This window comes from Patiria miniata, unplaced genomic scaffold (genome assembly GCF_015706575.1).
Source record: "Patiria miniata isolate m_02_andy unplaced genomic scaffold, ASM1570657v1 HiC_scaffold_3, whole genome shotgun sequence".
NCBI classification, from domain to species: Eukaryota; Metazoa; Echinodermata; class Asteroidea; order Valvatida; family Asterinidae; genus Patiria; species Patiria miniata.
Genome location: NW_024037069.1, coordinates 10,725,169 through 10,750,379, shown reverse-complemented (window position 1 = coordinate 10,750,379; position 25,211 = coordinate 10,725,169). Strand labels below are relative to the sequence as shown.

Below are 25,211 nucleotides of genomic sequence, written 5' to 3'. Positions count from 1 at the left end.
ATTATTTGCTTTTTATGCATTTCTTTTTTTTTTTCGTTTCCAATAATAACACAAATCAAAATCCAAAGTTAACAATGTTCAAAATCTAACCTGTTGAAGTTTCAGCTCAGTGGATATTACATTTTTTGAGAAAACCATGAAAATTTTGTACAACCTTTTGATCACAAAACACAATTTCGTTAACAGCACTCAGTCAATTGACTGATCATTGGAAATCACCTACATTTCTTGATTTCTTCTGAATGACATCAAACCAGACGGAATAATTTCACAGGGTGTTTAGTACCAGTACAATCTTTAATCCAAGTAAGATTTATGATAAAAATTTGTGAGGTACTTTTGGGATAAATGCAAATGATCCTAAATGCCTTTAAATGATTTGTGATGACTTGATGACTCTCTGTTCTTTTGGTTTTAATATTGATGTGTTTAGGTTCTCACCTGACAAGAGCCAATAGGCAGGTATCCTCCGTTGTCTCCAAGTCACCGCTGATGAGATTCAGCTGGTCTGGGACATCACGGAGAGAATTCAGTCGCAGGCGATTGTAGGCCTTCTTCCATGGCATAAACTGTTAACAAAACATGAACAACTCTGATGACATATTACTCTGCCCTTTGCCAATTTTCGAAAAAAAATATACACTGAACCATATGGAGTACTGAAGAATGACGTCATTTAGAACCAGAAAGTGTAGTGCAAACGAGTGGAGTACGCAAGCGTGTTGGTTCACGGGCTAAATTACGCGCTAATGTCTTTCACACACATTTTGTGCGCATGACATATTCACTTCGGTACTCCATTGCAAATCTCCAATTCGCAAAACACATCTCCCCACCCACTCCACAAAAAAAAGTATTTTTAATAAGATAAGCCTTAAAAAGCATTCTAGTGGCTTGTGCTATTGTAATATGTTATTATTTGGAATCATATTCGATTTGTGACATGATATGATGAGTTTATTTCCAAAACGTGATATATCCATTTGAAAAAAGGTGACAAATGTCTACCATTAGGAAAATTTCAAGAATAAGAACAGCTGTTTTTAAACTCTATTTTTTGTTTTACTGTCTTTTTCAATTCTGTTTAACTATATAACAGCTGTTGAGACTGTTTTTGGACAACCAGGACAGGGTGGGACTAAAAAGTGGCATTCGTCACGTTTTGGAAATAACTCATCATATACACAAGCACAGTTTACTACATGGACCCCACTGTAAAACAAGGTAGCCACATAACTTTAGGAGCATACAGTGTTTGTCCCGAACGTTTTGACTCAAAAGTTCATATAAAATTGGGGCAGGGAACATTAAAAAACCAGAATCAATGGATTCTCGTTGAAAACTTACGTCTTCTTTTGAAATGATTTCGTTCCAGCGTTTGCAGACCAGGCTGAGATGGAGTTTAATGTCCATCATGGGTACGAAGCAAAAGATTCTTTCTAGGACCTCCAGAGGGAGACTGTCAAAACCGTGGACAGATCGCGGATCGTCTCCATCGGACTCACTGCACCCAGGTGAAGGTCCATCACCGAGCAGGCCGAAGGTATCTGGAGGATTACTGGCTTGAGGTTGGGATGTTGAGGGCTGAGATTGGACAGATCCCTCATCCAGGAGCTCTGGATCAATACTGTCAAAGTAGCTGTCATTTTCAAAGGCCTGCATGTCTTCGTCGACAGTGCTCTTGACGGATTTTGAAGGGCTGGGTTCTGGCGGCGTCGAGGCAAGATCAAAGTCAACTCCATCCAATGAGTTGTTGTTCATGAACTCTTCTATGTCCGATTCCATGGTGCTCTTAGATGACTTGGCAGGGCTGGGGCAGGGGCTCTGGTTTGGTCTGCCGTACACTGAAGTCTTGGTTCTTCTTCCTTTGACTTCGGAACTTTGACTTTGGAACTGGGGACTGAATTGACTTTTTGTGGGTGGTTCCTTGATTGGCGTTCCCTGATGCGGTGGATGTATGACAGACTTTGAAGGGCTGGGGCCTGGCGGCGTCAAGGCAAGATCAAAGTCAACTCCGTCCAATGAATTGTCGTTCATGAATTCTTCTATGTCCGATTCCACAGTGCTCTTGGATGACTTGGCAGGGCTGGGGCAGGGGCTCTGGCATTGTCTGCCATACAATTTAGTCACCGTTCTTCCAACGGAACCAGGAGATGACGGATGGAAAGCATGTTGTGGACTATGCCCAACTAACGAAGTTTGACTTCGGAACTGGTGACTGAATTGATGATTTGTGGGTTGCTCCTTGGTTGGCGTTCTTTGACTTGGTGGATGTATGACAACGTTGCTTTCTCTTGTGGTTCCAGAGCTTGGAAAACTGGCAGAATGGCTGAGTAATGGTCCAGCGAACCTGTGCTGTTGATGTGTGGGTAAAGTGTTTCTCAGGACCTGATCTCGTAACAGAGACTGAGACGGGCCCATGGTGGCAAACTGAGTGTTCAAATTTTTCTTTGGGAAAGGCGATGCAGCAGCAGGAGAGGAATGACCGGCAATACTTGGTGTTGGCGAGGCTACTCCAGGACACTGCTTGCCTTCGGATGATAGGTCGTCCGTTGCCGCCTTCTTACGGGGAGAGACAGTGATGAAACTATCAATCCTCGACTGGGATTTCATCTCCTTCTCACTGAGGGCAAATTTCCTGAGGCTCGGTTTCTTCGTCCTCGGTGAGACATATTGCAGCTGAGGGTTTCCTTGCGACAAAGATCTTGACGGTCGAAGCACGGGGTACAGACCCTTGTTGGAATCCAGACTTGATTTTCTGACCACCGCCGGGTTTGTCAGTGCCATGGCTCCTGGTTCAGTCTGAGCCAAATCAGAACAGTCCAGAGCGTCCATATGCACCTGCTTCCGCTTGGTACCTGTTGTACTCCCAGAAGATGGCGGTGGCTTCTCGGAACTCTGGAACACTCGAGACTGAATGTCTGTTGACAATACTTGTGGTTTTATTTCATCCTGGTGCCTGGACTCGACTTGTTCATTGGGACTTGGGGGCTGGGATGGTGCAGCGGGCATCTGGCAGGCGCCTTGCTGCTCAACCTTTATGGTGCTGCCAAGGGAACTGGTAGAAGCTTGATGAGCTGAGTTGTGTGACTGAGTTGGGCCACTGCACTCTCCTGCCAAACCAGGCCCGGCGTCATCATTACCCATATGAGACGACACGGCAGAAAGCTGGCTGTCGTCTGACCGCTCAACCTTTATGCTGCGGACAATGTTACTGTTCGAAGGCCAGGCAGCATCGTCATCTGCCCATGACTTGTCCGTCGGATCCCATCCCTCCATTGTTGATTTGTGATCGGCACGTTAACAATTCAGTCGAGTTGGTGGTTCACCACTGTATAGCTTCAGCAATGGCCTTGTCAAGACAACTCCCTGAAAACAATTCAAGACAATTTTCACTTTCTTATTAGTTACTTCTACATTGTTCATTTCGGTGGCCAAAAAGATTTACTGCCATTTAGAAATTTGCCTTGAATCAAGTTGAGGAACAGAAAACGACTCTATCTATGATGTGACTACAAGTCTACAGCCAGGGGCGCACATCTGGAAAGGGGGGGGGGGGAGGGCGGATGGGGTACTGACGATATATCAGCCACTTTTGACAGGGGGAGGGCGGAGAGCCATTGAAATGAATTATTCCCCCCCCCCCACCTTTTGTGGTCGAGAAAAAAAAAATGCAGATTTTTTGGTTTTTCCGAGCTTCCCAACATCTAGCCCCACTAGTGTGGCCGTCAGTATGCTGCGCTGAACCTAAGGCCACACACCGTGGTCGGCGCACTACTGAGGACGTTTTCATAAAATTTGCAGGGAATTTCTTACATATGGCCGTAGACCCTGAATAGAGATCAGTGCACGTGGCCCCCAGACGATAAATGCATGGTACAGGAAACAGCCGTCACATTTGCAACTCGCGCCCTCGCTCGACAAGCAATTTGCATAAACGCGACGTCACAGCTTGAGGTCATCTCTTGTCACATTCAAAATGGCTGCCATCACCGCACGTTTCACGAGTGCATATGGGCTCCAGAAAGATTCAAGAATATCTCGGAAAATTGAACATCATTACACCTAAGCATCCCAGAAGTGATAGATGGGACATCGTGGAATACAACCATATGTAAGAAATTCCCTGCAAATTTTATGAAAACGTCCTCAGTAGTGCGCGGACCACGGTGTGTGGCCTTAGGTTCAGCGCAGCATACCGATGGCCACACTAGTGGGGCTACCCAACATCCTGAAAAAGTGAAATTGTGTTGAACTTGAACTTTGAAGAACGCTGCGCCGTATTGGTGTAATTAGAACACTAAGCGCACAAGTATAAATTTGTAGGATAGGAACAGCGCCCATTTAAAGTCCATCCCCCCCCCCCCCCCCCGCCCCATCCTCCTGCATTTGGAATTTCAACAGCCTAAGGCATTTACATGCACGGCGGATAGCTCAATGCACGGATTTACGCCACTGAGCTGACTGCAGCCTGTGACTCGATCCACCATGACCACGTGTACGATGAAGATCACGAATATTGATAACTGTTGAGGCCAGTCTTCTGCGCGCTTCTGGTTTGCGTACTGCGCGCACTTACGCGTTCTTAATCAGTTTCAAATGTTACGCGTGGCAACTACTTGTTTTCAGTTCGTTCGCCACGGCCAGCTAGACAACAATTTTCTTTTACCGTTCTCTATTGTTCTCTCTCATTTTCATGGAGTTGTTCATTTTCTAAGTTGAATCTACATGTACATCTGTGATGCCTGTTCTGAGGTATGTAATGACACCTGCAGTATGAACAATAAACCAACTGTTAATCATATAGACAGGTTTCTAGCATCGATAATTCTAGAAACTATAGGTCCGATTGAGATCGCGTTATAGGAAATCGGCGGCCTGTGGCAAAATGTGGGGAAATAGAATTTGAACCCTACATTTTAGTAAAAGAAAATTGATTATGAACTGTAGATCTACTGAATGTGCTACCCAGTTTCTTCGTGAACATTTGTAGAGTGTAGCTATAGAACTTTGAAGTAGAATTACTGCGGGTTCCCTGTATTTCTTCACCCGTACCGGACAATTTCGGGCATCGATAAATCGTCTTGCCTTGATGATGTCGCCATAGAGGGCGCTATATATTTACCTACCGGTTTTATGATGCCGTAAAATCATTTCTGTTATATTTCACGTCGGAGAACATCAAAGAATGATGGATGCCAAAGATAGTGTTTCTCAAATTTCACCCATGAGTAACCGAACATCAAGCTCAGTTCATGTGAAAGCAGCCGCAAAACGAGCTGAACTGTTATGTAGGCAACGTCTACTGACAAAGAAACAAGAATTAGAATCTAGACATCTTGCTGTGCAACAAGCTAGGCAACAGGAAGAATTTAGACTGCAGAGAGAAAGGGAAAACTTCGACCTGCAGGTAGAAATAGAAGTTTCTGAAGCCAGCATTAGTGCTATAGAGCAATATGAAGATGAGTTTGATCAGAAAATCAGATTCAAGTTGCCCGACGAAATTCCTCATCCGGCGGCATGTGCAAGTTCTGTGTTGGGTGATAGAATTGAAGCTGGAGCATCTGAAAAGGTCTCTTCAAATGAAGAGCCCAACAAGATTGAAAATCCTTGGTCGATACCGCAAGACTTTCAAGTTAAAGTAGATGAAGTCGAAAACCGGATGCCAGAATTGACTCCGCAGGTGAATATAGGCCAGCTACACAAAGATTGTGCTCAGCTGGATCACCATGTGCCTGAGCCAACTACAGCACAACGGTATCAACCACATCTGCAGCCCATTTCCGATATCGGTGAGCTGACGCAACTTTTGATCAAGCAACAAGTTAGAGCTGCGTTACCAGCACAACAGATAGAAACCTTCAATGGCGAAACACTGAAGTACACAAGATTCGTCAAGTCCTTTGAGTTCGGTGTCGAAGACAAGACCACAGACGGTAGAGATAGACTGAATTATCTTTGCCAATATACCTCCGGAGAGCCCAACACTCTGGTAAGCAGTTGTTTACATTACCATGATGCTGAAGAGGGCTACAGCAAGGCTAAAGAGTTGCTAGCCAAAAGATACGGCAACAGTCACAAGATTGCTCAGGCGGTTTTAAACAAAGCCAATAATTGGCCTGACATCAGAGCAGAAGATGCTACCGGCCTGAATAAGTTTTCGATATTCTTATCGGAGTGCAAGAACATGACAAGTTCTGTCAGCGCTCTCAGTGAATTAAACCACACCCAGAGCATCCAGATGTTGGTCGAGAAACTTCCGTACAGACTGCGCAGCATGTGGAGAAACAAAGTGTATGAAGTGGAAGAAGAGAAAAAGAGATGCATTGTCCTTGACGATCTGGTGAGTTTCGTAGATCGACACTCTCAGATACTCTCCAACCCAACGTTTGGAAGGCTACGTGAGACTCCCCACCTAGGCAAGAATAATATTGGAGAGAAGAACAAAAGAGTTCAAGTCAAGAAAGAGGCATTTGGCACCGCTGTGAATAGCCATGCAGAGAAAGCAAGGCAGAAGAAGTCTTGTCAATTCTGTGGCGGTAACTCCCATCACGCTACATTAGAATGCATGAAATTCGCGCAGCTGAGTTGGAAGGACAAGTCGTCATTCTGTTTCAAACACGGATTGTGTTTTGGCTGCCTGGGGGTCGGTCATACGAAATCAAGCTGTAAACAGAGAGAGTTAAGTAAATGCAGCAAATGTCCAGGCAACCATCCAACAGTTCTGCATAATGATGAGAAAATCACTAAGACGTCCCACCCAGCGCAGAACTCTCAGACCCAAGTCACAATGGGGTGCGCAGGTGTACTAGGGGCTGGGGCGAATTTGCACGCATCTGGCAGTCCTCGAATGGCTATCGTACCCGTCTTAGTAAAGGCATCTTCAAGTCATGAATGCATTGCCACGTACGCATTTCTAGACAACGGATGTGGAGCAGTTTTCGCAGACAGCGAGATTTGCAGAGCACTGAAGGTGAGAACAAGGAAGAGAAGTATAATACTGAAAACCTTGAATTCAGAAGAAGTTGTCGACTCTGCTATCGTGATAGATAGACTCCAGTTGGGAGGGATGATAGAGGAGAACAGCTTCATCGACCTACCTGATGTGTATGTCAAGAATGACATTCCTGTGTCGCCAGAAGACATGGTAACGAAAGATGATCTGCAGGAATGGACCCACCTGTCACACATACAACTACCACAACTGTGCAGCCCAGCGATTCCAAGGGTAACCCTAATCATAGGTATGAACGTACCAGCTGCTACAACACCAATTGAGGTCATCAGAGGCAACTCGGGAGATCCTTATGGTGTTAAGACCCCTGTGGGATGGGTCATCTATGGAGTGCCCGGCAGACCCAAATCCCAACTTGATGCGAACTACATCAACGTACTAGATGGCTTGACCAACCTGGAAGATCAATACAAGCACTACATGAACTTAGACTTCAATGAAAGGTTGGGCGAAAGCCAAGATGAAAGTGCACTGTCAAGGGAAGACATGCGCTTCTTAGACATTGTCAAAGAAACTACAGAGTTTCAAGGCGGTCACTATCAGATGGCACTACCACTACAGCGACCCACAGTAAGAATGCCTGACAACCGCTCGCTGGCAGAAAAGAGAGCTGTTCAACTGAAGCGGAAGTTCGATAAGAACCAAGAGTTCAAAGAGAAATATGTGCAAGCTATGGAAGATACCATAGGCAAGGGTTATGTTGAAAAGGTTCCCGACAGCCAGAAGTTCAGAAGTGATGGTAAAGTCTGGTTCATCCCACATCACGGTGTTTACCAAGTTCAGAAGCAGAAGATGAGAGTGATGTACGACTGCGCCGCAGAGTATGGTGGTGTTTCCCTGAACCGACAGCTGTTACAAGGGCCAGACATGACCAATGGTCTCACAGGTGTGCTGATGAGATTCAGACAAGAACCAGTTGCCGTCAAAGCTGACATAGAGGCAATGTTCTACCAAGTGAGGGTGAGATCGGAAGATAGAGATCTCCTAAGATTCCTATGGTGGCCAGGTGGAGATCTGAGTCGTGAATTAGAAGAGTATAGAATGACAGTGCACGTCTTTGGTGCAGCATCGTCTCCTAGCTGTGCCAATTATGCACTACGTAGGACAGCTACAGACAACGAACAGCGCTATCGCTCGGAAGTTACGAATGCTGTCAGGAAGAATTTCTACGTCGATGACTTTTGCAAGTCAGTACCAGATAAAGAAGAGGCCAAAGTCATCTCGAGGGAAGTGACAGACCTGTTAGCTGAGGGTGGATTCAGACTCACCAAGTGGGTCAGCAATCAGCGAGAAGTCTTACGGTCGATTCCTAGGGAAGAATGGTCTAAGGAGGTAAAAGGCCTGCAGATTGATCAAGATGTTCTTCCACCAGAGAAAACTCGTGGAGTCTTGTGGTGTATGGAGAGCGACACCTTCGGCTTCGAGATCAACGTGAAAGATCGTGAACCCACACGTCGTGGTATACTATCCATTGTGAGTTCAGTTTATGATCCGTTGGGAATGGTCAGTGCTGCCATTATGCCTGCCAAGTTGCTGCTTCAGGATCTATGCAGATTGAAGTTGAACTGGGATGAGAAGATTCCTCAAGAACACCTGCACAAATGGAACCTTTGGCTGATGGACCTACCCAAACTAGAATGCATCTCAGTAGATAGATGCTTCAAGCCTGAAGGCTTTCAGGATCCTGTTAGTGTGCAGATCCATCACTTTGCCGATGCCAGTGAGAAAGGGTATGGCGTCGTCAGCTACCTGAGACTACAGAACAGATATGGAGATGTTCATTGCTCCTTTGTTACATCCAAATCAAGAGTGACCCCGTTGAAGCAGCAATCCATACCCAGACTTGAACTTACAGCAGCCACTGTAGCAGTGAGAGTACACAACTCGATAGTTAGAGAGCTGGAGATCCCTGTTGACCAGACTTTCTTCTGGACAGACAGTATGACCGTCATCAAGTATATCTGCAATGAGACGACAAGGTTCAAGTCTTTCGTGGCTAATCGACTTACAGTGATAAGGGACAGTTCTCATCCATGTCAGTGGAAGTATGTGAGATCAGAACAGAATCCAGCAGACGACTGTTCAAGGGGACTTCCCATCGACAAGTTCATTGCCAATAGGAGATGGTTCCGAGGACCAGAGTTTCTCTGGCATGCAGAAGCAGATTGGCCTTCAACTTGCGTGACCGAGGAGCCAGAAGTAGATCGGGACCCAGAAGTAAAGCGTGTCATGGCGGCAGTTCCGATTGAAAATCTGCTGAGTCGGTCAAATGCAGTTAAGAAGCTGATAGAATACTACTCAGATTGGAATCGTCTGAGGAGAGCCGCAGCATGGTGGCTACGGTTAAAGAGAATCCTGAGAAAGAGAAGCAAAGAAGAATTCAAACATGACGCTGTGAACAACCTCACAGTGGAAGAAATAGAAGAAGCTGAAGTGAGTATCTTGAGATGGGTTCAACATGAGGCATTTCCTCACCAGATAAAGAGGCTTCAAAAAATGAATGATGGCCCTCAAGATCTCACAAGGGAATCTCCAAAACAGCAGAAAGTGGATAAGCTGTTAGACCAGTTAGACCCAGTGATGCACAAGAGCTTGATGAGGGTCGGCGGTAGGTTACAAGCCGCTCAACTCCCAGAGGAAGCCAAGCATCAGATAATCCTGCCACAAAGGTGCCACGTGACAGACCTGATTATGCAACATACACACCAAAAGATTCACCACCAAGGCAGAAATCATGTACTTGCAGAGCTGCGCCGGAGATATTGGATTTTGAAGGCAGGAGTGGTTTTGAAGAGTGTGTTGAAGAGGTGCGTGATTTGCAAGAAAGTCCAAGCTAAATTGGGTCAGCAGAAGATGGCAAACTTACCCGCTAACAGGCTGCTATCTGAGAAGCCAGCCTTCACTAGCACCGGAATAGATTACTTTGGCCCCTTCAATATCAAGCAGGGCCGCAACATAAAGAAGTGGTATGGAGTTGTATTTACCTGCTCGACCAGCCGAGCAGTTCACATTGAGATTGCAGAGAGCCTAGACACAAGCTCGTGCATAAATGCAGTGAGACGCTTCATTGCCAGAAGAGGAAATATAAAAGAGTTGATTTCCGACAATGGTACCAACCTCGTGGGTGCTCATGCAGAGTTGAAAAAGGCGATGAGCGAGTGGAATCATGAAACTCTCGAGAAATTCACAACTGATCGTGGTATCACCTGGAAGTTCAACCCGCCAGCAGCTTCACACTTTGGCGGCATCTGGGAACGCCAAATCCGTACCATTCGGAAGATACTACAAGCCATGTTGAATGAGCAGCATATGAGAGTGTGTAGAGATGAGGAACAGCTCAGGACCTTGATGTGTGAAGTTGAGTACACAATTAACAGTAGACCGTTAACCCATGCGTCTGATGATCCTAAGGATTTGAACGCCATCACTCCCAATGATTTGCTCTTGCTGAGACCGAGCAGTCTATATGTCGCACCACCTGGTGTTTTCTCAGAGAAAGATCAGTATGCGAAGAGGCGATGGCGCCAAATGCAGTATTTGGCAGATCTGTTCTGGAAGCGATGGTCTAGAGAATACCTGATGGATCTTCAACGGCGCCAAAAATGGTTGTACCCTCAGAGGAACCTACACCCTGGTGATGTGGTGTTAGTTGCCGACAATCAAGCACCGCGCAGTTCGTGGCCCCTTGGAATAGTGGAAAAAACCTATCCTGACAAGAATGGATTGATCAGGAGTGCTGAGGTAAAAACAAGAACGGCTCTTCTGGTGAGACCGGTCACGAAGCTTTGCCTTCTCCTTGAGCAAGAAACTTGAGCCATTGTGTAATGCACAACAGTTATAGACACTTTGAAGAGACGAGTCCCCGGCGTCTAAACTGGGACACCTAACTGCAGGGTTTACCCTAGAGTTGGGATGGGTTGCTGGGAACCCAAGTCAGATTAAAAGCAAGACTGACTTTAAGGGTCCTTTCAAGCTGTTGCTTAAGGATACCAACCAGACAGTGGATCTTCACAAGGGAGACCTTCAATGTTCTACAGCCACCATTTCACCTGGAACACCTGTCAGTTCGATGCAGTGTGATTTAGTCATCGCGGATGGAGCTGCAGGTTCTGAAGCCAAATTCTACTTGAAATCATCGCACGATTCCGGACATTCGACGAATTGTACTCATCCTAATGGAAGTCTCCGTGAATGTTATGTCTTTTAAAGTAATTTTAAGAATGTTCAGCATACGCTGTACAGTTATACTCTACTTGTTGAAAAGACATTGTTCTACTTAGTACAAGTGTTTGCCTTTTTCCAAGTTGTTAGATGTGTCCTTTTTGTTTTTATGAAATCTCACTTTCTTAAAGCTTTTTTTTTGTGAAGCATGCAAAGACTGTTGTTATGATAACTTATAAACTTGTTTGATGAGTCTTTATTCTTATTGCTACAGGGATGCATGAATAGACACCATTTGCTGGAGTTACACCTGTGTGCACTCTGTATTCAGTGCTTCGGTTGATTAGCATCTAGTATTCTACAGGTTTCTCTTTAAAGCAGAAACGATTGCTGCAACTAGTTCTATTTTTAAAGTGCGTTTAAATTAGTGCCCGAGTCTTTTATAGTTTTCATGATTTGAGGTAATTGTATGTTCGTTACATAACAATTAAGGGGCTGGAATGTTGAGGCCAGTCTTCTGCGCGCTTCTGGTTTGCGTACTGCGCGCACTTACGCGTTCTTAATCAGTTTCAAATGTTACGCGTGGCAACTACTTGTTTTCAGTTCGTTCGCCACGGCCAGCTAGACAACAATTTTCTTTTACCGTTCTCTATTGTTCTCTCTCATTTTCATGGAGTTGTTCATTTTCTAAGTTGAATCTACATGTACATCTGTGATGCCTGTTCTGAGGTATGTAATGACACCTGCAGTATGAACAATAAACCAACTGTTAATCATATAGACAGGTTTCTAGCATCGATAATTCTAGAAACTATAGGTCCGATTGAGATCGCGTTATAGGAAATCGGCGGCCTGTGGCAAAATGTGGGGAAATAGAATTTGAACCCTACAATAACAATCATGAAGGTCAAGGAAGGATAAATCGAACGTCAATGTCAGTCACTGCACTAAGGTGCCATTTAATGATTAAGGTACATACCTTCTCCGAATCTGTGTCATCTGCATTAAACTCGACAGCATCGTTTTGATCGTAATTCGGTGGACAACAACGTTCGCGGACAACAACTGCCTGCAGTCGATCGATCCGCGGGGAATCCCAACACTGAGCAAAATGTTAGTCTTGGTTCAAGACGTAATTGCCAGACGTTCGCGAGCGCACGTATTTGAGACTAAGCATTTTTACACGTGTCCTCGACAGAGGGCGCAAAACGCTTTTCAAAAGATGTACACTCCATAGACACACATGCTATTTTTTGAGTTTCACTCCACCCCCCCCCCCAAGAAAAATAGTTGTTCGTTAAGTTGTGAAATTGCCAGTTTTCTAGCAATGAGAAACTTATTCTATTTTGAATAAGACATAGACTGAAAAAAAAATCTGCCGACGTTTAATATGGAATAATAATTCGGGACTACGGTGCAAATTTCAGTTTTCGAGGTTTGCACACGCCGAAAATGGACAAAAACATTATTTTCCTGAGGTCACAGGTTCAAACCCCGCCCAATTCAATTTCTTTGTTCAACATGTTATGCGGTCGTGGACAACCGGGACGTTTTTTTTACGTTGGCTTATCTAGCTCCCAGACGTATGTTCTTGAAACTCAATGGTTCTCGAGTCTGGACTCATAGCAACCGATGAAAGCTGGTGTGCAAATATGAATAGAACGATCATTTTTTTTTCATCTGATCTGATGACGTCAGCCCTCCCACCTATATGCATCTAGTCAGTTTCTCTTTGTGGTTTATTTGACATTAATTTTTTCGTTCCAAAAAATAATCACTCAAAGATCAAAATTAAATTCTGTTTGGAGAATTAAAAAACACGCATTTTTTTCTGCACAGTCATGGGCGTGCGCCGTATAGGGAAGCAAGTGAATCACCTTGATTTTCGGCCAATACGTGCACTTTGTAAATATCAGAGAAATTTTATTTCATACTCCGTTGCAATCCTACGACCGTCCTTTTGCTGCGTTTACTGTTCAATTCAATTCAAAGGAAACATTTATTTCCATACTTTCCACAAATAAGTCAAACTAAGTTTTCAAATAAAAAGAAGGTAATTGTATAGATTAAATAGATAATAATACAACAATGTAGTACAACGACTAAATATATTAAATTAGGGTGAAGAGTATGGGGCTGTTCCATAGACATAATTATTCTTTATGTCTATGGGCTGTTCATATAAACCGAAGCTTGTAGAGAACTGAATTGAATAGTTGCTATGAGGATAAGTTAAATAAAAGAGACGATGAATTGTATGAAAAAGAAGAGATGTGGCTATGGAGAGTGGCTGAGGAGGGAAAGCTATTACATATTGTGATAGGAGCGCCTTTTTGTACGAGGATTTAAAACAGCCCATGGGCGTCATGGTTCATTATACTTCAGAGATTTCTTTGAATCATTGTGCTGCTTTTATTGTTCATTATACTTCAGCAGAGATTTCTTTTAATACCAACAAAAGTTGCTATATAAACTTTTTGAAAGTGTGCAATTGTAAGATAAGACGGACGGATTTTACTTTGCACCCATAGAAATGAGTTAGCTGTCAGAAGTATATGCAATAATATTAACATGGTACTGGTACAAAGTTTGGCAGAGTTGACTGTGTCGTCACCGACACCACGAAGTAGCACTTCAAAGTCATTTTAAAGCATTTTTTTCGGTTTTCAGTTTTTGTACATTTTTAAACACTATTCAGCAAGGCCTACCATTGCACGAACTTTCAAAGCTTCAAGAGCTCTACTTTAATAATGACGCTAATTATCCATGGCAACTTTTGCGCGAAAGTGACAAGTTTTGTTTTCACGAAGTAGCGCGCATGGCGCGCACTTCGCTCAAAATTAATGCGAGCAAAAACCTTCATGAAATAACACTCTCCTTGTTTGTGCGCGCGCTGGCCTCCGTTTTCACAAAGTAACACCCACCTAGTGTTGTAATACACTTTTTTCTCTTATATCTTGTTGATTTAATATACAAACGGGTGAAAAACAGCAAATTTAATAGTCAATACATAGTGTCCATAACGAGAAACCCAACTGAAAATACTCGGCAGTTTTGACGCAAAGTGTTGTTATAGAAGGCATTCAATTTCAGATGCCATTTTCTCCGATTGCTAGTTTTTATGGTATGTACACGAGTGTTATACGTCGTGGCGTCACTGACGGTGTGTTGGGTTTCGAATGCATTCTTCTTTTTTTCCAGTGATCGGGTGAAGATGATCCTTCTTTTTTCCAGTGATCGGGTGAAGTATGGAACGTCAAGCAACACTCAAACTGGGTTGGGTATGAAGATCATTGATCGTTTCCTGCTTGATGTAATTCGATAGAGGGAAATTATCTAATTGATCTGACTCCTCAGGATGCGTACTCCTGAAGTATAGTCTCTCCTCAAGACACTGCATCGTTACGGGGTCGAAATCATAGTGGAACTTGTTGGCGAAGAGATTAGGAGCCCGGATGAGGTGCTGGAGGTAGTCTACGCCGAAAATACACACGACTCGGACGGTCTTCCCGAAGCGGCACTCGGGAGTGGTCAGGTCGCTGACCCATTTAACGAACCGAAATTTGCAGTCCGAGTTAGCCGCGATGTCTGGAAACCCACCGGGGGCGCCGGGGAGCCTCTGCAGTGTCGCCCAGTAGACTTCATCGGGGCTGTATGTGTCCCGTGTCCAGTCTAACAGATGTATGGCTCGCTGATCGGTCAAGACGAAGTCGATGAACTGCCTGGTTGCCGCAAAGTAAGCGTTACCGTTGTGCAGTCTCATGCCGCGGGGAGGGGGCCGTTTGGGAATTGGGGTTCGCTCAACGAAACCGTTCCTCACGGTGTGGTGGAAATACGTCCACTGTCGTTTGTAGGCTGACTGAGGGTAGCTATGGATATCATTCGTGCCGTTGTAAAATCGCATTTGGCGCACGATTTCCAGATTGGTTTTGAGAGGGAAGTCTTGGCCGCACAAGTTGATCAGATACTTCCAAGGGTGTCCCCCGGCTGGCGGGCCCGTCAAATCTCGCATGCAGTTGATATCGGCGAGAAGGCGCGTGAACCCAGCGTACTGCACGTCCTCGAGCTTTGACGCGACGAAGACGTTATCGAAGCAGTTGGCGAGACCACGGATCGCGCCGTGAAACTCGGCCGACGACCCCGCGTCCGGATGAAAGCAGTAGATGTTCTGCGGCTGATATATGGCTCGTAAGAGCCTCTCCACTTGAGCTGCGGTCATATGGGTGATGATCGTGTACGCCAGTGGAAAGCTTGTCTCTTCCTCGGACATTGGGTACATCGGGTAGCCCCTCTCCCTCCGGAATGCTTCGCAGTCCCGGGTCCAGTTCCGGACTTCGGCATCGATCGGAACGGGGAGTGACCCGTTACGTTGCTCCCTTTCCCTGCTGATGAACATCGCTGTCTCTTCAATCACCGCGTCGTCGCCCGCAAAAAGAGCGGAGCAGTTGACGTCCCACTGCCGGTGAAACAGGGCAGACCCGGGGATCATCTCCGCGGTCGGTGAAGCACCCCCCGTCTTCGGAGGCCCGGGAATCTCCCTGTGCTTGATAATCATTTGCCATACATCACCTAGGATCTGTTTCTGCATGAGCTGCAGCATCACAACTGTGTAGGCGAATGCGATCAACAATCCATAGAAGACAAACCTCCAGTGCGAGCCCTTGACTATCAAGCGTGTCGGTAAATCCATGACTAGTAATGGCATGCGCACGCCGCGTCGGAGTTTGTCGTCTGGTGAAAAAAAAGGCTGCAGCAACATTTGGCCTCATACATTATGCCATCCATTGTGATATACACAAGGCGATTTTTGAAATGCAAGAGTAAACACGCTATCAAAGCAGCTCACACCTGCTGTGATATTCCTAATAATTGTGGAAATTAAACAAAACCTCCCCAGCAACATTATTTTTCTAAGCAAATCTGCTACACATTAATTATAATATGCATGGGCAAAAGTTGGAATATGCAGTCCACAAACAAAGAACCTTCAGAGCAAAACTTTGTAAGTAAATCTCATGTTATCTGTAATTTGTTAAATTTAATCCTACAATGGCATAATGTTCGGTAAATCAAAATTCATGACCGATCTTCTATGGAAGCGGTGGCGTTCGAGGGGCCTGTGAATATAGTCAGCATGCCCCATCAAATCCAGTAACTTTTGCCCACTGACAAAAATAATAATCTCTTTGCCAAAGAAGAAAAATCAAAGACTCAAAAACTCGATAACTAGTTCCGAACATAGTCATTAGAAAATGAAAATACGTATAATGCAAAAAAAAAAAAAAATACCAGCGGTTATTGAACGTTTATGCAAAACGTCGACTCATAATACAAAACGTCGACTCATAATAATATGGTCATTATAGCGCTTTATACCAAAGGTCTCAAAGCGCTTCACAATTATTACCCCTGTTCATCAGGCCATCAGACCAGTTTTTGCAGCAGCTCGAGATCAGCGCATGCTGGTCTCTACCTTCACAGGTACCCATTTATACTCCTTGGTGGAGAGAGGCAGTTGTAAAGTGTCTTGCCCAAGAACTCAAGCACCGTGTTCCTCGTCAGGGTTCGACTCACGTACCCCGGCACACGAGTCGCACACTAACCAATAGACCACAGTACTCCACGAGAAAACAATGTTGCCTTCAAAGACGACACGAGCTATACCCTCTCAGTATTGTGATAATTTACACCTTGTGCATCTAAGAGGCTGGTAGTTTGTGGTACCGGTGACAATTTAAACCAAAACGTATATATATAAGAAGACAAAAAATATCTGATATTAGAAATAATCGATACGTACGAAACTGGACAATAAGGAACTTAGGTAACCAGGACGTTTTGTGCCTTTAACCCGAATATTATGAAAACGAAACCAGAAGAATGAGTCAGTGTTGATTTATTGCAGATATTTATAAGTCGGACAAACGATTTCAAAATAATTATGTTTCCTTTTGATGGAACTCAGCAACGACAGTCCTACTAGAAATGAAACCGCATTCGTGGTTATGTACATATTGAATATTAACTGCAGGTGGGGAAATGCACGTTAATTAATGAATGGACTTGTTTTACCTAACCAGATGTTGACAAATCTAATATTCCCTTCATATCGCAAAATACATTCCTAATTTCATCTTACACTCCGTGGGTGCCATCATTTTAATCATGTTTTAATGTTATTTCTCCTGAAAATTAAAGTATTAGGATGAATTGAATGTTTTTGGTCCTCTTGGGTCTGGGGAGTGGGGTAGGGCTAGGTAAATTAGCTCAACAATTGGTTTCCTATATACCTTTATCATGCTTCCACCATTTTAGTCATGTTCCCTGTATCCAATAACAGTACTGAATGATAATGTTTTTGAGCAAAGAGGAACCAGACTATTTCTCCTTCCAGCCTCGCTTTGGTGACATAGGTCTGAATATGAAAAAAAATCAAATGGCTGCAACATGATAACGGTCTATAGGCCCGTTTCAGACGTCGTGCTTATGCCGTGTCGAATAAGAAAATTCAAGTTGATTTCTATTCGACACGGCATAAGCACGAGTCTGAGGCCTTATAAGTCCGTGGTCTGCATTGCGGCCTTCCGGTCTAGCCCAGAGTCAACCCACCAGGGCTGCGTGGATAAATTCCTCACTATCACTAAAGTGGTCTTGTTCCTTAAAGGTCAACCAGTTTAAGAAATACAGTAAATATAAAACATGATATCTTATCATCGCATATTTTATATGTAACTGTTTAATTGTCAACGTGTTTCAGAGGTTCACGACTCCGGGCCTTCGCTCCTACCCACCACCAAGCGCGCTATTTACCTCTGAGTGATATCTTTAAGTAAAACAACCCGTAACGAGAGTTTTGTGCTTTTCACGGCGAGCGCAAAATTTTCATGCCAATGCTGTGAGCACAGCCTGGTGCTCTTGTCAAAAGCGCAGAATGTCGCAGCTAGCAGCGTCTTAAATGAGCATATGGGCCCAACCTCGTCCCCAGTGCTCACTTTATTTCTAACCTCGTCGTTTCCAATAGTAAGCCCTGGATAGAAAACCCTCACGCTGCGACGAATCGACTCTGTTTTTACCCCGGACACCGCATACAAAAACAAACGCTAATGTAACGCATAGCCAGGCACCAGACTGTTCCTCATTTGCATACGTGTTCAAAAATGTTGCACATGCAAATGATCCAATACCAGGGCAAGGAGAGCAGGTAGTGATGGTTGCGTACTGTTCGACACCCTGGGACGAGGTTGCATATTGGCCTATGCTTATTCACAAGTTGGCCATTTTTGTCAAGTTCCCTGAATGTATTTCATTAATGTATAACTGTTGAATGGGATGGTGCCAGACTATGTATGCAGGCACAATACAGCCTTATTTTACTGTCATTTTTTTTTAATCTGGCTTTAAACATTAGGGAATGTTCAACATTACAAATTAAAAAAAAAATACAAATTATAAAAAAAAATAAGATTTTACCTAACTTTCAATTCAATATGGCCGACTCGTGAATAAGGCCCATAGGTTGGTGATACCTAATAACCACTTGCGATATTAAACCGATGCAGTTTGGAGCTACATGTAATTGCCTACATTGGACGTACGTGTCCAGTGAGCAGAAAACTAATTAAAGTCTGTCGCAGAGTGATATCCTTTTGACAATATCAAGCAACGCCGCTAATTAAACATGTCCCACACATTCCCGTTTTATTGCACAACGTCAATGCTTTGAGTTACCATGGTTACTGAAAGGATTTTCCTGGTTAAAAATACATTCCTCTTAAAAAGTGAATTGGTCACTCTGTGCCATGTGAGCGATCGATGCTTGTTCTTGGGTACCACTAAGAGTACAGTCTGACGAATTACCCTTAATGAAGAAGTATAATGATTGATCGAGCAAGTCAAAACGCCAGTGTCCAACATGCGGTCGACGTATAATATTAAAATGTAAGCGTTAACTTTGTTTTGTGCGTGTATAGGTCGGGGAGTGATGTCGCATCAGACATGAAATTAGAACAAAACTGGAACCGTTACCATAGTAACGTGGGCCGCTGTTTGCGGCCTGCTCCGGGATTGGTTGCCGCGGTTTCTTGTTTGTCAGGAAAAAGCTTTCAGACTGCTGAGTAATCATAGCACGGGCAATTAGAGACTGTACTACCACACACATCAATTTGCATCAATTTTGAGTTATAGAGCACTTTCAAGATTTTAAGAATTATCTGCCGCAGAAAACATCTTTGTATCCGTTTGATGTGTGGTAGAAGAAAAGGATGTACGAGATCCAGTAGCCATCGCATAAGTCTTTGGAAAGCATCTTTTCTTATAGAGGCATTTCATAGAGGTCTTTGAGGTTTTTTGTGTTACAACGCGAGCAATGCCATGGAGAACATTTCACTTTCAAACTCCACTGACACGTTCGAAGGTTTAGATGAGAGTTCTTACAGCACGGGCAGATATGTGTACAGGCTTCTGGTCCGCGCTGCTGTCCTCGTCCTTGGGGTGCCTGGTAACTGCCTCATCATCCGTGTCTACTGGACCAAGACACGCAAGACCAGCACCCACGTCTTCATCATGGCCTTAGCCTGGGCTGATCTGGCGGCCTGCCTGCTGGAAATCCACAGCATCGCAAGGGATGCCTTGGAGTTTACTGGCCGGGAGCTTCACCCTGCCTTCTTTTTCATTTTGGCTTTCCAGAATGCGGTTATCGCAACCTCAGTGGTCACCACTGGTATTATTGCTGCTGACCGCTACGACTGCGTGTGCCGGTCGCAGAAGCGGTTTTTCACTCCGAGGCGGGCTAAGGCATGTGCGGTGACCGCTTTGCTATATTCGGTCGTCATCAGTGTGCCGAAGTTCATTAACGCGTTTCCCGGTGCTCCTGTGTCAGTCGCCGCGGGAGTACTGCCGTATGCTCTGCAGATGTTTTCTTTCATGGTGGTTCTTGTCGCGATTGTCGTGTGTTACGGGAAGGTTTACGCGACAATCCGGAGGCACGTCCGGTCTAGAGTTGCTGCCTTGCCGGGACCCACTCCGGCGGACGACTTTGACGGTTTGAGGCCGTGGCATTCACCTACTGCACCCGGCGTTGCCATTATCGACAACGTTGCGTCGATGATTGCAAATCGGGAAAGTGCAAGCTGCAACACTCGCAATGTCCCGAGTGCGACTTCTCCGGGTCGAGCAATCAAGTTACACCACTGGGGCCCTGGTAAACTGGACAGAGATCCCGGTGACAGTCGTATACGCACTACACAACAAACAAGGTGCGATGGTTTCTCATCTGCGAAGCAAGATCCGCCTGCCGCAGTTATTGGAAGATACCCCGGGGAAGGCCCTCGACGAACCCGCAGTGTTGCCGTCCTGCAGCGTAAGACAACCAGGATGCTCTTTGTAACAAGTAACGTTTTCGTGGTGTTGTGGCTGCCATATTGGATCTTTGTGACCCTACATATTGCCGCTTGTGCCGGTGGAAATGTCAGCAAGACCGCTCTGCAATTCCTGCTGGACTTTCATATGGTTCTGTTGATGAACCACGCCATCAATCCTTTGCTGTATGGAGCAGCTAACAGGCGATTCAGGAGGGACTGCAGAGAAGCGTTCAAGAAAACAAAGCTTTGCTAGACATTGATGCCGTTACACAAAAGCTGCTTATGGTGTGAAAAATCATATCGCGTCAAGTATTATCGTTTATAATGGGACTTTGAAAGTTTATCCGAATGAATTTTAAAAGGATATCCTTAAACGAGTAACAATTGTTTGTTGTCATTGGAAGGCACTGGACACCGCAATACGTGTGTGTGGTATCATATACGTATAATTTATGAAACGGACAGGCAAACGTCGTGTTTCAACTTTCAAACGTCGTGGTTCAACTTTCAAACGTCGTGGTTCAACCTTTTCAAACGTCGTATTTCAACTTTTCTTTTCAAACGTCGTGGTTCAACTTTCACTGACGTCGTGGTTCAACCTTTTCAAACGATACGTATAGTCAACTTTCAAACGTCGTGGTTCAACTTTTCAAACGTCGTACTTCAACTTTTCAAACGTCGTACTTCAACTTTTCAAACGTCGTGGTTCCACTTTCACTGATGTCGTGGTTCAACTTTTCAAACGATACGTACAGACAACTTTCAAACGTCGTGGTTCAACTTTTCAAACGTCGTGGTTCGACTTTTCAAACGTCGTGGTTCGACTTTTCAAACGTCGTGGTTCGACTTTTCAAACGTCGTGGTTCGACTTTTCAAACGTCGGATGATGGAGAAGGGAATTCACGGGCATACCAACTTTTTAATTGCAAAGTTTAATATTTTGTGTTGCATCAATGGGCTTTTTTGTGTTTAAGAGACAGCTAAATTCTCGACCTTGCACCTTCTTCAGGAATCCTGTCTTGTTTCAATATTGGCGCAAAGCTTTTGGTGGTGCCGTATAACTGCCCTGTGTATTATAATGATACTTTCTTTCTTTATTACCTCTTATAGCCAAATGTCACATTTTATATCTAAACTGCACACCAACTAAAGAATGAACGTTTTAATAATAGACCTATTGCCGTTTGCGAGTCAGCCACGCCCCCTAGGCAACCCTATGGAGTTTTTATACACATAAGCTTTGTTGTCTCAGATTTTATGTTTTATGTCATACGGTTAAATATAAACTGGGCCGCTTCAAAATGTGCACTTATTGATGGTCATGTTGTTGCCAACTAATATTGTTGCATCGATAATATGCCTTTGACATGTCCAACGGAGAGGACAACATACCCAACAAGGGAAGGATCCACGAATTTTCGCAGTGTGGATTTCATAAGCAAATAATTCTGAAATGTAGACAGGGTTGTTTTTTTCTCCGGACACTTGGCCTCCGAAAATCAAAATGGGGATTGGGTTGTCTGGTGTCTTTCACCAAGTAATTGAGCACCAGTAGTTTAGGAAATAACAACCGACTTACACTAAAACTGAATGACCAACTTGTGGACATTATTAGCTTTACCAAACATTTCAATGCCCACGTTGCGATGATCTGGTCAAATTTTCTACAATTTGTGTCTAATGCCTTTCACCAAATTAGGTGTTGGGTAAATATTATGGAAACTGATCAACTTCTACTGTAAGTACTATGATTACCAAATTCTAGACAATTAAGCTTTACCTAACGTTTCAATTCCCAATGTTACCCGATTTAGAGGACAACAATAATTAATACCTGAGCTTGGGCAAAGGACGATCAAATGTTCTACAACAATTATTGTTGTCTTTGCCTTTCACCAAATGAGGGCACCCGGAGTTGGGTAAATATTATGGAAAAGGACCAACATCTTCACTAAAAAGGATCTGAACAATTCAGCTTTAACCAACGTTTTAATGCCCAATGTTAGACAAAAACTACCCAAATCAGTTAGGGTTAAGATACGATGATCTGGTCAAATTTTCTACAATTTTTGTCTGATGTCTTTCAACAAATTAGAGCACCCGGTGTTGGGTAAATATAATGAAAAATTACCAACATCTTTACTAAAAATGACCAGCTTCTGGACAAGTTACCTTTACCCAACGTTTTACTGCCCAGCGTTTTTACAGTGCACAATATACACCTGCGGATCATTTTGTGTTGAAATGCTACTGAGAAATTGTGTACTTTTTCATGAAAGCTCCAAATTTTGTACAGAGGTAAAAATCATTTATTCATGTATTAAAACACTTAAGGATGTTGAGCCATCAAAAAAATGCAACACGTTTCTTACTTTTAAGGCCCATATTTTATCAACAATGCCATGTATACCCTCATTTGGAGTCGTGCATTTTCATATATGAATAATTGTGTAGTGTAGTACCTGCTTGTGTGCCTGCTTTAGTACCAGTGAATCAAAACAAGAGCCAGACTACTCAATTCAGTTGGGAATTAAATGACAATCTCCTCAACATGTAAACTTTTATAAAAAAATTAACATTTTGATAATTTTGTCAAACAAAATAATTGTGATGTTAGTAGTGGGGCTTTCTGGCTCATAACTCTTGCTTAACTCCAATTCAGTTCTATTCAATTCAATTTGACTTTTTACCACTGACGGGAAATTCCATTGGCCTGTTACATTAAACAAGTTGATGAAAAAAACGTTAAAAATTACGTATAAATATTACACCAAAAAAATATAAAAATAGGGCCTATGTGATTAAAATTCAATAAAGACAATTACACCACATAACCTAAAAAAAAAAAAAATTCCATGTGTGGGTACAATTAAAATCCTGTGTACTGTAATCGGTACTCGCACAAATGTTAACTTGCGCTCAGATCTTGAACAACGCAAAATCGGACATAAAGAGCGCCACCTGGAGGCCAAACATACATGTCATCAGCTAAGTATTTAGTTTTGAACAAAACTAAAGGAATTGTGGAGTCAGATTTACATTATATGACATGTACACAATCAATGCAAAATTATACGGGGAATTAAATGTTCAATTATGTATTCTGGAAGGCTCGGTATATTACACCAGTAGACAATATTCGTCATCGGTTAGAAACTCAAATGGCGGCGCTGATTCAACGGTTATTTCAATTCATGTTTGATAATTTCTCAACTTTTGTATGATATTTTTAAAATTCTACTTACGTACTTGTATCTTCCAATGAAATTCACGCTAGTTTGATATTTTCTAATGTTGTTGCTTTTGTTGTTTTCTTTGAATCAAGTTCCATGCAAATATACTGAAATTTCGTTCCACAACGACGTAGCTTTATTTTTTATTCCGATTTCGAATTTCAGCGAATCGATTTCACCTGACAATGCAGTGTATTTCGTGAATGATGACCTCTGGGCCAACATCTTCCAAATTTTAGGAAATAAAAAATATTAACAAATAACCGCAGCATTTGCACGCATTTACATGTTTTGAGCATTTTATTCGTTAGTGGCAGTGCCCCTTGTACGTCCAATCCCCCCCCCCCCAGCCCTCACCGCTTTCATTTCCAGTTTCCACAGCCGGGCATTTTATGATTTTTGGTCATCCCCCACCTAGTACTGCATCCCACTCGCTGACGGGGATTTACACCACTGCATTGGTGCTCCATGGACTCATTTTATTTGCTTGATTTTATTTTTTACATTGTACGTCTCATCAATTAAGATTATAAGTTTCACATGTCCCCAGCACTTTCTGTTGACAAAATGACATACATCGAGCTCGAGGCAGACGCCTGATTCGGAGTCAGACTCGACCCTGAGTTCTCGGGACTCGGCCAAAATTACCACAAACCAGTATTTTTTTCAATCATAATTATTTTGTAGACGAACCTCTCCTGAGTCGAGTAAGCGATAGTCAGTGCGGTGTAGAGGAAACGCACGGCACTGTACATCATCACAGCGTGTGCGCCCGTCTGGCTTCAAGTGGCTTGTTTCCGGTATATTGATTTGGGAAATGGTTACATGTATGTTTTTCCAGGCAATAAATAAGAGAAAAGTTAACAAAATGGTAACATTTACCTGTGAGTTTTTATTAGCAGTGCCTCAAAATTTATTTCCAGTATTAAATGTGACTCGTGACTCAGACTCGACCTTTGTGACTCGTGACTCGGACTCGACCTGCTCAACTGCATGACTCGGGACTCGGACTCTGTTGCGGACTCGGACTCGATGTTTGGTGACTCGAATACATGATTTAGTCTACATCGAAGTAACTAATTAACACTCGATCTTTATAATACATCTTGGAACGACATGGTATCTTATGCTCGTGATCTTGTACCGTATAGAACTCATGTGGACAGAATGTGGTTCAATTCAAGCCGTGGGTGTGTCCTTGACAGTGGTGCACCCAAGGGGCCGGGCCTCGGTGGCATGAGCCCTCCCTCCAAAAAGGGTGTCAATTTTATTTTTTTTGGCCACGATTTGACCGTGGTGATATGAATATGGCCTATTTTCAAGTAGTATAATAGGGGTGTAAGTGGCGCCACCAACATAAATGGCACGTCACAATAGTCCGGCGCGTCACAATAGTCCGTCCCCTCCCCCCCCCCCCCAAAAAAAAACAACCCGTGCCAATAT

At 43.7% G+C, this 25,211-nt stretch overlaps 4 protein-coding genes across 4 annotated transcripts in view; 2 read left to right on the top strand and 2 right to left on the bottom strand.

Moving 5' to 3' along the window:
• The window catches only part of LOC119737489 (F-box DNA helicase 1-like), a 40,716-nt gene extending 28,423 nt beyond the window's left edge, over nt 1–12,293 (bottom strand). Inside the window, exons 1-3 of the mRNA XM_038211887.1 lie at nt 12,156–12,293; nt 1,348–3,369; nt 442–569 (exon numbers count right to left, since the gene is read on the bottom strand). Coding sequence (XP_038067815.1) covers nt 442–569; nt 1,348–3,279 — 2,060 coding nt within the window. The 5' untranslated portion in view covers nt 3,280–3,369; nt 12,156–12,293. The remainder of the gene's footprint in view (nt 1–441; nt 570–1,347; nt 3,370–12,155) is intronic.
• On the top strand, nt 5,192–10,828 carry LOC119736458. Its single transcript, XM_038210476.1, has one exon. The coding sequence runs from the start codon at nt 5,192–5,194 to the stop codon at nt 10,826–10,828; it is 5,637 nt and encodes a 1,878-aa protein (XP_038066404.1).
• A 1,829-nt stretch (nt 12,294–14,122) lies between the features above and the next one.
• LOC119736457 (beta-1,3-galactosyl-O-glycosyl-glycoprotein beta-1,6-N-acetylglucosaminyltransferase-like) lies at nt 14,123–15,866 on the bottom strand. The gene has a single exon (XM_038210475.1). The coding sequence runs from the start codon at nt 15,864–15,866 to the stop codon at nt 14,433–14,435; it is 1,434 nt and encodes a 477-aa protein (XP_038066403.1). The 3' UTR covers nt 14,123–14,432.
• A 3,680-nt stretch (nt 15,867–19,546) lies between these two features.
• On the top strand, nt 19,547–20,788 carry LOC119736456 (alpha-2Da adrenergic receptor-like). The gene has a single exon (XM_038210474.1). It carries the CDS (start codon nt 19,547–19,549, stop codon nt 20,786–20,788), a length of 1,242 nt encoding a protein of 413 aa, XP_038066402.1.
• Nucleotides 20,789–25,211: the final 4,423 nt, after the last annotated feature.

Bases quoted from the DNA above. Each gene is read 5' to 3' on its own strand.
- LOC119736458 (XM_038210476.1), top strand. From the start codon at position 5,192: ATGGATGCCAAAGATAGTGTTTCTCAAATTTCACCCATGAGTAACCGA.
- LOC119736457 (XM_038210475.1), bottom strand. From the start codon at position 15,866: ATGGATTTACCGACACGCTTGATAGTCAAGGGCTCGCACTGGAGGTTT.
- LOC119736456 (XM_038210474.1), top strand. From the start codon at position 19,547: ATGGAGAACATTTCACTTTCAAACTCCACTGACACGTTCGAAGGTTTA.